This window comes from Ceratina calcarata, unplaced genomic scaffold (genome assembly GCF_001652005.2).
Source record: "Ceratina calcarata isolate Rehan_Ccalc_2016 unplaced genomic scaffold, ASM165200v1 scaffold49.2, whole genome shotgun sequence".
Taxonomy (NCBI): domain Eukaryota; kingdom Metazoa; phylum Arthropoda; class Insecta; order Hymenoptera; family Apidae; genus Ceratina; species Ceratina calcarata.
This window is the reverse complement of record NW_017173325.1, coordinates 230,699-243,100: the sequence shown is the minus strand read 5'-3', so window position 1 is coordinate 243,100 and position 12,402 is coordinate 230,699. Positions and strand designations below refer to the sequence as shown.

Here is a 12,402-nt window from a genome sequence, read left to right as displayed (position 1 = left end):
AGTGTATAAATATCTTTAAAATTAAAAAATTAAGAGCTTGTTCGTTACTGATTATTGACTATCATCGAACGGCTCTGTTATCGCGGCAATACCGAGTCACATTAGGAAAGGTGTTCCGTAGGCATAACGTCAATTTCTAACCGGCGTTCTCTATCTGCCCGGCCTATTTCTCGCGCCCCCTTTGTCTCCGTTCCCGGCTGTTCCTCGTAGGAACGGGGAATTGCCGGGACGATTGGATTTTCCGTAGTTCTCGATGACGACGAGCCGTCGACCTTTCTCTGAAAACGTACCACTGAAAACGTTTCCGCGACGACGCGAGGCGACGGTACAGCACCGGTGGTGGGAATCGACGGAAGAAGAAAGATTACCGACTTTCCTCGAATTAAATTTTCTACGTTTTCGCGAATCGATGTCGATCTTTCGGCGTCTTTGCCCTCCGCGCCGTGACCACCCGCCCACCGGAACCATCCCAACGCGCGTTCCAGAATCGCTTCTCACCGGTGACAAATTATTTCTCGATTCTTAAACTGATCCGGAAAATTGCACCCTCTTCCCCCTGTGCTCGGATTAAATTTTACCCGCGGGGAAACAAAAAGCGAACCTCGTCCAAACACCTTTCTGATCTCATCCGAGTCCTCATCCCGGCGAATGGATAATCATTTTTCGTACATTAGGAAAATTGAATCACAGTCGTCAGTAACTGATCGACAGTCTTTAAACACCGCTTTTATTGAATCACCATAAATTTAATAGAAAATGCTACGAAAGCGGATTAAGTAGTACAACTAAACGATGTATCAGACATCGTGCATAGCGTTATCAATTTCAATAGGATTCAAATAACAATGCAGAGTTTTAAATGGTGAGCACGATGCTCGCTGAATCCAATCATTTATAACTTAATCTTCTCAACAGTTATCAACTCCAATCCGAAAGCGCCCTCCGATAATAATGAAGACGAACACGTTTGTACGAACTTTAATAACGATTCACTCGAAACAAATATTGTCGATATTTATTCGTGAAAAGGAAAATTTACGGTGCGAGGTTTTAGTTTCGTCCGGTTTGTCAAAGGGCATAACGTCGAATTTATGGATGTGTGGATGTATAAGTATAAAGGGGAGACTCGACGGTGGCGAGAAATCGCGATTGCACACGTGAAAAATGTTATCGCCGCTTTCCGAGTGAAGAAAAACGAAAGCCTCGTGTATTGAAAAATTATTGAATTTTCCGGCAGTTTTACGCGGCGAGGAGAAAAGAGTTCTAACAGACATTTTCTTGGCAGGGCAGTCTGTTCTGTTGGCGAGACGAACAGTACCCAGGACACAACGCCAGGCCTCAGTGAGTTCGGAAAGGTGAGTTCACACAAAGATAAACTAATTATAAATATAATAATAATAATATTATAATTATAATGACATATTGAATTTAGAATTGATGAAAGCCTGTACCACTGATTTTCATCGTAAAATATAAATTCTGTTCTTTTCTTTAAATTAATACGTTTTTATGAAATCTTCCCACTTGAAGCGTATACGAAAACATTCTGAATCACTTTTGTGAAGAGCCTGCTTGAAATATATTTTCTATTGAAGTAAATATAAATGGTCGAATCTCAAAAACAATTACGTGGAACAATTAAAGCGAATTAACCGAATGTAAATTGAGAGGGTATTATACAAAACAACTTGTTATAATTAAAATGGTTTCGTGAAAAAGAAAAACTTATTCTGCACATCTTAAATGAATGCTTCGCCAGATATTTCCTGCGTATTGAAAACGGTTGGACGAGATATTAAAGAACGATCGTTTTCTGCGATAAACGCTATATTTATAAGTAACCGTAGCACTCTCCCTGACTCTCTCCCTCTCTCTCTCTCTCTCCCAACGGACGGAGCTAAATAATAATCAATGGAAAGCAATCAATGACGACGTGCGCTCTATTTACGCGACGCTTCTTCATTCTTTGGGAAGTTATGAGTGTGACCCAGATCCTATTCAAGCTTCGCGGTTCGAAGTTTCGCGCGCTAAAACAAAATCGAACGAATTTTCTGGTAGAATTTCTATCATTCGTTACACGGCGTCCCGGTATATCCCGATGGTATAGAGAAAGGAAAGCAAAAAAATTACAGGTGAATCTTTTTTCGTAACAAGAATGAAACTTTTTTTTTATTCGATCTCGTGGAATTTGTAGTCTCTCGGTAGTTCGCATCGCGTGATAAAAAAAAAGGAGGGACGAGGAAAGGTGATACAGAACGAGAGACAGGGAGAGAGAGAAAAGAATTGCAAGTAGAGAAGATGCAAACGAGGACGTAAATCAAATAAGCTATCTCTACTATCTTTCCCACCATCCACCATTTCTCTCTACTTGCATCCGCTCTTCTGGATGCTGCCCTTTGCCTCTTTGTTTCTTCCCTTCGTTCTCTCATTTACAGTACTACACAAAAATTTTAGACCACTGTGTATTACCGTATTTATAATTGTACAAGAGATCCCTTCTAAGTATGTATTATCGAATAAAAATTGAAACATTTACGTCATGATAAAAAGTACAAATATATAAATTGTATAAGATTCTAAATTAAATTCTATATCAATTTTAATCTATGTTCTTGCTCATTTATATAATTAAAATAACCAAATTCATTATCTCTTTGATTTAGCGACTTAAAGAAAAAAACGTGATATTCGTTTTTAGTAAAAACTTTTGTTTAGTATTGTACCCGCAGAGCAACCCCTTTAACTCTGCCTATATTGTGTTTGTGTGCAAGCACGAGACCACCATTGCCAGACACGGCTCGATTGTTCAAGCACACCGGGGTGACTATATCGAATACAACGTCGGAACAAAATCGTTATTGCGGAGGGGGCACACGGCAACGCTGCCAGACGATTTACTATAAAATTCCACTAATCTGAGGATTTCAAAGCTATTCCGAGGTTGTCTTATTCCATTCCCTCTGCACAACCCTCTCCGCAATACTACAACTCGGAACGCTGTTACGATATGGACTGAAAATAATTTTGTGATGTAACCCGAATCCCCCGAAAGATTCTCTTGCCCGTTGTTTCCTTCCCGATATTGAATTCGAGTGGCTTTCAATAGCGCTATATGACATTGCGTAAGCCCGCGGACAACAACGCGAACAAATCGCGATAGAACGAGTTTCGTACTACCAAACATAAATGTTACAATATTCAATTTCCAAGATAATATGAAAAAAACACGAACGAGATAAAATATATTTTTGCAAAAATGTAAAATCTCTAAGCAAAACAGTACCAAACAACGTCATTCAATTCGCGATGTTCGAACCGAGAGGAAAAATGAAAACGTAGAAATACTGGTTTCCCTACTGCGTTTGAAAAATGATCCTGAATCCATGTAAACCTGGAGATATAAAAAAAAAGCAAGTGCGAAAGGTCCTGCGGTCGCTTTCATATTTATCCCTCTGAGCTGCACAGCTTTTTCGCGAAACCTTTCTCTTATTTAAATTCGAAACTATATCCTCCACTCGTGGTCGACCGGAAGATATATTTCACGAAGTGGTTTCATTCGATGCGCATATGCTTGCATTCTGTATAGAATATTTTCCCTGTTCCCTTCCTATCTTATCCTTCGATTGTACTGAATGCTACGGTATTTCCTATCTACTTGTTTCTTTGAGCAATGCTCATGTTCATAAAACTGTCGATAGTAAAAATAGATATAAAAATAATCAAATATGCAATATCTATATTATCTTCATAATTCATTTTTATTTCTATTGAAGAAAGCTGCTTGAATAAATTAATATATAAAATAATAGGCTATTAGGGTCTTTGATAAGAAACAGAAACGCAAGTATGAATGAAAATCGTATTCTTCCGGAACAGTCCTGTATTCTTTCCTTTACCTAATACATATTAAATATTCTGCATGAACGGTCGAAAACGAATGGCTGCATAGAAAGCTGGCTTAAATCGATGGAAACACCTCGTCCCCGTTGTCTCTACAAAATCGCGCGTGTCGAGAAAAACGAGCATCACTGACTTCTCGTTAAAGGTAGGGTGTGCTCAAAAAAAAACACACACACACACACACACACACACATAGACACAAACACGGTGCCCATTGTGTTCCTTCTTTTCCTTTCTCTCGTATCGACGTCCATGCTCTATGCATCGTTGCTTTTTTCTACTATTTTCGCCTGACAGAAGAGGCGACTTGCTTACGCCATCGACTAATGTTCGCTAGTCGAAACATCGACGTTTTCTTCGTTCCCTGATATTTTTCACCTCTACCCTATTTCCTACTTTCCATGCTCTGATTTCGTTTCTTCGATCAACGTGATTTTAGTCATTAGAAATCTACTAGCCTGTTTGAAAATGTTTTTCTTCTCAACAAATACTCCTTTTATATTATCATATAAAATTGTGCTAATTCTCACGCGGAAAGGAGAGTTAGACTTTTGACCGATGGTGTAATATCCTAGCTCGCGCATTAACCGAAGTTAGGATCATCTTTCTTAATCAACGGCCTGTGAAATTGCACCGAAAAAATTAAGGATATCTTCGCTAGACCGAGCGCACACATACAACCCTCCGGCGTTTTAGAGTAGTTACCTCCGAGTAGCACCACTTCTAATTGCGTGAAATTGCTAAGCCCCCATAAACTTTCAGAAGTCTTAAACCACTGAAGTAAGGAAGCTAAGAATTTTCATTCTGATAGCGCCTCGGGTTAATCACACAATTTCTGAATTATTCAATGACGATAAGAAATATTTAGACATTCCATTTTATCCCATATTACAAGTAAATAGTTAAAAAAACATGACTTTTATTCAGGATTAAAGGTATGAGCCAACCGGAACGAAGGAAGAGAGAAAAATTGGTAGCACGGTCAATGTTGCAGTCCGCGTGTATTTCGTTCTATTAATTAAAGAACTCCGTGCTCGTGTACGTATGTACATCCCGAGAGTGTACACACCAAGCCATTCGTTATGGCTGTTAATTTCTGTAATGCCCACGGGCAGGGGTGAATGTAAAATAGGTACACGTGTCCGTGGCGTCACCGTCAGAACGAAATTCGAGTCGGGTAGCGCTTGCGTACGAATAAAGTTACCGGCAAACTGTAAAATCACGTAATCTCTTTGGCCGCGGTATGAAAATTTGCATTCTAACCGTGCGCGTTCGCGAAATTACACGCGGTTCAATCAAATTCGCGTATGAAAACCGGGCCGACCCCTTGTGTATCGATCCTCCAGTACGTGACAATTATTTATCACGTCCATGCGGCGCGTTCGATGACCGACGGGATTATTTATTCCGCCCGAAGGCAAGAATCAAATTAGCGACGCGTGGAATGATACGTTCTTGAAATTGTCCCACATCGCCCGGTCGGCACGCGCATTTAATTATCGTTGATTGATATGGTATAATTCTCTTTGTGGCATTGTTTCAATTGCCATTGAATATTCAACTATTTTTGCTCTCGGCTGGTCTACAGAATTTTATCAACGTTATTCACAGGCCGCGAAGGGGAGAAAGATTTCAGCAAAAAATTTTATTCACACGCAGGTTCAAGAGGGATTTAAAAGAGTCAAGAGGTTCTCAGGGAAGATGCATATTATTTCTTATTATTTTTCAGGCAGTTGTCAGGGAACTAAACAGACTGGGAATGCTAGTGGACCTCTCTCATGTCTCGACAAGGACCATGAGGGCTGCCTTGCAGACGACGAGGGCACCGGTGATTTTCTCTCACAGCGCTGCCAGGGCACTCTGCAATTCCACTAGAAACGTGCCAGACGACGTGCTTAGAAATCTGGTGAGTTTCCAGCCCGACCGCAGACCGACGCGGAAAAATTAGGAGCATGCAGATGCGATAGGATAGCGCGGCAGGGTTAAGCCAATTTCGATACTCGATCGTTCGTGCACTTCCCTTTCCACGAATTGAACATCCGCGTGGAAGCCTGTTATTTTTGTTACATTCAATTCCTTTTGACCGGTTCTTGAATACCAAATTCAGAAAAGAAATATATAGAAAACAAAACGAATTCGATGTAGAAATATTTTTTACTGTAACATCCAAGTATTTTATCTGCCATAAAAATCTTCTGTTCTTTTTCGCGTTAAATCACCGCTCGGTAAAAGTAACTGAATAAACACGCCGGCCATTTCCGCTGGCAAACGAAAAAAGAAACACGGGTATCTCAATTAGCAAATGAACTAAGCATGAAAGGACGACCCGGGAGGGTTTTAAAAGAAAGGACACAACGGGAGCGAGGCAAAAAAAAAGCTGCATATGCATCGAGCCAAGAATACGAACGCCGAGTGAATAAAGAAATGGAGAATGGAAATACTAAGATATGTCGCAATCCCTGAGAAGACAAATGGACGCAGAACGTAAGAATTAAAGCGAGAGATGAAATCGACGCGCACGGTTCGCAGGTTCAACCGTGGACCACGACAAGGTGTACTGCAGGAGAGTGCATCTGCCTAGAGTGCACTCGACGAGGGCACGGAGTTGATGCAATGAACACGAGCCCCGGCGTGTTGCCTACGTACGTCGCAGGGTTCGACCGGAAGCAGAAAATTTAAAAATATCTACGAGAGAAGAAAAAGAATCTTTTCACCGTTCAGTTTTGTTCCGTCGCGAGATATGACTCGCACGATTAACGCTGCACGCTTTGTATTTACACCGGTCCACGTTAACTTCCTGCGCATACAATAGAGAACGAAGTGTACGGCAGCGAGCGTAAAAATTCTAGTTTTACGATCACGAATTTTTGTATGTACGTACGTCTCGTCATAGTGGTTCGCGTGGATATTTTGCCGAGACGAATGAATTTGTTCAGAACAAAGTCGTATAATGGCGGGAAATACAGTCGCCGATGTTTTTTCTTGCTCTTGATTACCGGGCATACATTACGCTCGGAACACGGCCCGTGTATAATTCAGAAAAATATCATTTCACGTTACGACTGCCATTTTTATACGTTAAACGTAATAACGAAATTCTGTTCGAGGGAAAAAGCGAACGCGGATTAAAAAAGAAATATTCCGCGTTTTATTAAAGCTTGACCGCTTATTTTAGAGACGTCACATACTTTCATATTACGGTACGGAATTTATTGCTCTTGTTCAAGTTTTTCCTCCTAAGGGCGTTTACGGAGTAATCACCCATCAATTTTCTATCATGTTTTTCAATCCTTACATTTATCAATATTTGGAATTCAGCGGCGATTAATTGCCACCGAAGAAAAAGAGAAAAACGGCCAGAAAATAATTCACGTTGAACGTAAACACAGCTGCAGATAAAATTGTTAGTATGCATTTATGATGTAATCCATGCTTAACCCACTACCTACCGACAGTACAGCTTTTTGGGTCGCTCGATAAATTTTAATGTTTTAGTTGCCATTCCCCGACTACCGCATTGAAAATTGTTAGAACGGTACCGACTTTAATCCCATTTCGGATGCCGTTGTACGTCCATCGAACATTCCATCTTGTTCAATCATAAGTTACGAGTTGTACAAAAAAATGCACTCACAATCAGATCAGGTAAATTCGATCAGCCCGATGCATAGTCCAACTATTTTATGTACAGAGTGATATTTCAAATAAACTTGCTGCGCTGATTCTCTGATTAATCAAACGACGTTCCTACATGCATAATATCGTACGCTCCATTGATCTACAATTTCGAAAGACTTCACAGAAACAGGTGTAGAGAGGTGTTTGATTGTCCCGTCTTTTTGCAACCGGAGGCCCGTGAACGTCGGCCAACGAAAAGATTATTTGGTTTCAGGTCAGCAAACAGGGCGGCTGGAACCAGGTCGGTCGTTTGAAAAAGTTCAGGGTTGACCCAGACTAGCCTCGTTGCAGAATTTGATGAAAACACGTTACACGCGCGTGGCTCCTCTGTTCTCCTTTCCTCCGCATTTAACTAAAATTCAACACCGGTCGTGCCGTCGGAACATCGACCGAACGGCGAAGAAACGGGTACGACCGTTGACTGTGTTAAGGTTTGTGCAAAACGAGAAAGAAAGGGGGCCGCGTGAAAAACGAGGAAAAATTCGGAACGAGTTCGAAGCGACTGTAAGAGGATATATTCAGTGGAAAAAAAGGGTAGATACGTGTTGAACCCGCGGTGCGGGATTCGCGTTCGCGGAAAAATCGGGCGAGGATACTCGGGCAAAATAATATACGGGCCGGGTCAATGAGGCTAACAAAAAATAGTTCTGCAGAGGATTCTGTAGGATTAAATTGGGATTACAATAGGCGAAGCTGCATGATTTATGTGACAGGCAACTCGCACGGCCAATGAGAATGAACAATCTGCTTTTAAAACGTTCCCGTGCACTATAAACACTTGGGAAAACAATTATCTAAATATTTACGACCCTCCGAGCGTTAAACTTTCCTCTCCGACGCGGCCGGGGGCCCCGTGTAACAAGTTGAAAAGTCCAAGGAATAAATCACGAAATGTAAGTCGGACGGAATGGGCTGGAGGATTACTTTCGCGCTGGACACATCGTAATTTGCCCGTCCGCACCTATTGGATTTTGAAATCAACAACGGGGGCCTGCCGAAGCTAAGTCTGGTGTGCGTAGCGCGATTAAAATTTAATCCTATTGTTGCCTAGCGCCTGCCAATCACTGACACCAGAATAACAATTAACTTCAATCGATGCTCGAAGTTAATCTATGGGATTAAATTCGAGGCAAACAATGCCTAAGCCGCCTCCGACTCCTATCGACGCCTATGCGTTCGTGACCACGAGTGATAATATTGATCTCTCTGTATTGAGATCTGTCATACGCGAATTTTTATAGCGCGCATTGAATATAATTAAACAGAGAGCTATTTCATTAATATTTAAAGATTGCGATTTCACGAAACGGAAAGTGTCCTTTACTTGCTTCGCCGGTACAATCAATACCAGCTCGATCATGACGAAGCAACAAGGGGATGAGTTACACCAATCAGAAGGCGAACGATGGCCTGTCTGGTAACATGTTATTAGCTGTGCCACACCACTGCCCCAATTAACGGCGGCTACCTCATAGTTTAAGTCAGGTCAGGTATCGAGTAGACGGTGGGCCATTGTCTCATCTCGATTGGCACATTCAGTAATTCTCGATAAGAAAGGAGGGTAAAGTTCTAACCGAATGAAACTGGATAGCTCCAAGTATTTACTACACTAGAGCTAATCTAAACCGATAAAGATCACCCTACGTGTTCCTGGGCTTTTTTCTACATTTCTACTGGGAATAGCAGAAATAACGGATCACCGAAAAGCATCTATGATGCCATTGTTTGAACAGATTATAATTTAAATGAACAAGCAGACGAGTTGATTAAAATTAATTTTTAAGAATATTTAACTGAAACCGTGTCTGACTAAAACACAGGCAAAAAGAAGTGAAATCCGATAAGATGATATAAAATATATTCCATATTTATTGGATTACTGTGAAGTCTTGAATGAATAATAACAATTCACGCAGAGATTTCGGGCGCTGTCCAGACACGGTGAACATTGAATGTTTCATGGGTTTCCGAACCCAGTTGTTCAGAAATCCTAGCGCGCGAGAAATATGATTTATAGCAGTTCGCGATATTAAAATTTCAACGCAGAACGTACCGCGCACCGCGGGAGTTAAATTGCATTCCCCGGCAGTAACTTTACGAATTCTTCGAATTTTATTGGCGAACGCTTTAAGATCTGGCTGGCTAGAAGAGCGTATGGAGAAGTTCCCATCATGATCTTGATTCGAGCAGTAAATCTTTGAATTTCATCATTTTTCCACGATTTTAATGAATTTTCGTGCTATGTACATATATGAAGTACTATGTAACAAGATTATATCCCTCACTCTCAAAATATTCTTAAGTTAAGTTCTTTAGTCATCTATTAAATTGTGTTAAACTATGATAGAAAATTATTTCCACTGTGAAAGGAAATACGAAAGACAATTCTTGAATTATTATTCTCATACGTACCTAGCTGTACGAGAATACTTTTCTAAAATTGAATCATTAAATAGCAAATAAAGCGTCTGCGAAACAAGCGAACACATAAACCTGGCACGAAATAACTGTCGATTTCCTTGCTGCTTCAATATCAAATGAAAGGAAACTGCAAACGCGAGGGAACTGCAGATATTCGATTTACCAACGCCATAAGGACATAAACGTAAAAACAAGTGGAAACAGATGATTCTGATGGCATAGGAGTAGTTTCCGCTTGTCTTTCGAAAAACGACTCTGAACGAAATCAATAAAGGAAACCACGAAACTCGGCCAGTGATTTTAGCAACCGACCCGTCCGGCTCATCGAATTTCAAAGCACGTCTCACAGTCGCATATACATGTATGTACATTTAACAAGAAGCCGCTTACAAAAACTGTATCATATTTTGTACTATTCAACAAGATTAATGTTCTGTTTGTGAGACATATAAAGAACAAGACTGGAATGCGTAAAATTCCATGTTCCATTCCAAATTATTTTAAATTCAATTTCATTATACAAATTTCTTTAAATTATTTAAAAAACAGGAACATATCGTGAAGTATTCTGGGCGAGAATGTGCAATATATATATATATTTTGTTAATGAATTTGGTATTCAAATTATCGAAAGCTGTTGTCCACATAATACCAATAAATTATTTTAAAAAATTTGGAGAACTCGACTAATTCTTAATGTTCAATAAAAAATGATGTTTAAAAATTAATACTATTATTTGTCCGTAGGCTAAAAACGGCGGCGTGGCAATGGTTCCGTTTTATACATACTTCATAACGTGCAACAGTACAGCCACCATAAAAGACGTTATTGGTACGTAAAACACCATCGTCGATGCGTTATTACGTTACTGTTAACAGTAGAAGAGGAAACCACGCATCGTTTATTCAGTAGAGAACCCAGATCTCTATTTAAACGTCCATTTACTTTATAAAATGTAACTGTGAAACGTAAGCACCCGGTTCGACAATGCACGTACAATATTTCCAATTTCATTATTTTGACGAATCATTTATACAACGTTCGGCGTTTCTCGAGATGAATATTTATAAATGGCACTGATTAAAATTCAACAGCGAGCGCGTGAATTTATTCGCAAAATGTAAAATAACTTTGAAAATTCTCGACCAAATTTCGCCACACCTCGAGCTGGAGATATTATATTTTCAACAGAACTTTTAATTATACAGCTTAAGTCAATAAGAACTATCATTTGAAACAATTAATTATTCACTAATTTTATTAAAAGAGACACTCTGTGTATTTATGATAAAGGAGTCCTCATTATCAAGCAGAAGTTTATTTTCCAAGGTAAAAATAAGAGAGAATTTCAAATATTCACACTGCTATGGTTCATCCTATAATACTTCCGTCTCGTTTACATTCGACGCTCCTTTCATTGACGAATGCAATTTAATATCGTAACGATCTCTACATACTTATTCGACAGAACGCATTCGTATTTAAACGCAAATGATTCGTTTCTTGTTCGATCGTGCCCGCGTCAATTAACCGGGAAATTGATTAACAAGCGAGCTGGGACTAATTAACAATCGAACACGGGAACGCATTTTATTCAGAATGAAATGGTAATGAGGGGTGGCGAGCGCGCGCGTGATCAAAATAATAAAATCAACATTTCGGACGAGCGCGGCACGGACGCGGGCGAGAGTTTATTAAGAGACTGCATGCTGTTTCAGCGCACATCAATCACATTCGGAAGGTGGCGGGGATCGATCACGTCGGAATAGGAGCTGGCTTCGACGGGATAAATTTGTAATTATCTTTCGAGTATCACACTCCCGACACCGACGCGCATTCAGAGAATAATTATCATTGATGCCTGGCTCAATGAAGCAATTACAGTTTGCGTTCATGTTTGAGCGGAATTCGCCAGCGATTCACGGGACACGCACAATGACACACTTAGGCGAACGCGTAAATCGTAAAATTGCTTCCATTGATACCGGACGGCATACAACAAATTACATTTCATTGTTCCGCTACCGTTCTCTGAATGCCGGGGATCATTACGAATCAATACCGCTATTACCGATGTACTTTTCAGCACTCCCACCGGGCTGGAGGATGTTTCGAGGTATCCACAACTGTTAGCTACTCTGCTCGAGGATCCGACGTGGACCGAGGAGGACATTAAGAAATTAGCTGGCCTGAATCTGCTGAGGGTGTTCGCGAAAGTTGAGCAGGTGAGTTATATACGGCTTCGGTTAATTAATTGCTCGCAACGGTTTTCGTTTAATTTCAATCATGTAAATGTATCTGAGTGCGCGTGAAATTCAGATTTTTAAAAAACGACGCGTATCTAAAAAATGTATGTTCCACTATCCACGTTTGATTCCGTCGGTAAAGGGAGATTGGACGAA

The 12,402-nt window shown here is 40.4% G+C and overlaps 2 protein-coding genes across 8 annotated transcripts in view; one reads left to right on the top strand and one right to left on the bottom strand.

Annotated features, from left to right (window-relative positions):
• dpr1 (defective proboscis extension response 1) overlaps positions 1–12,402 on the bottom strand; it is a 524,556-nt gene that overhangs the window by 490,570 nt on the left and 21,584 nt on the right. The gene's annotated exons all lie outside the window — the stretch shown is intronic.
• Positions 1–12,402, top strand: part of LOC108627995 (dipeptidase 1) — a 111,743-nt gene that overhangs the window by 94,092 nt on the left and 5,249 nt on the right. For all 6 annotated transcript variants that reach the window (XM_026816130.1, XM_026816131.1, XM_026816132.1 and 3 more), the window contains 5 exons: positions 1,286–1,355; positions 5,630–5,806; positions 10,747–10,831; positions 11,719–11,794; positions 12,087–12,225. In XM_026816130.1, coding sequence (XP_026671931.1) covers positions 1,286–1,355; positions 5,630–5,806; positions 10,747–10,831; positions 11,719–11,794; positions 12,087–12,225 — 547 coding nt within the window. The remainder of the gene's footprint in view (positions 1–1,285; positions 1,356–5,629; positions 5,807–10,746; positions 10,832–11,718; positions 11,795–12,086; positions 12,226–12,402) is intronic.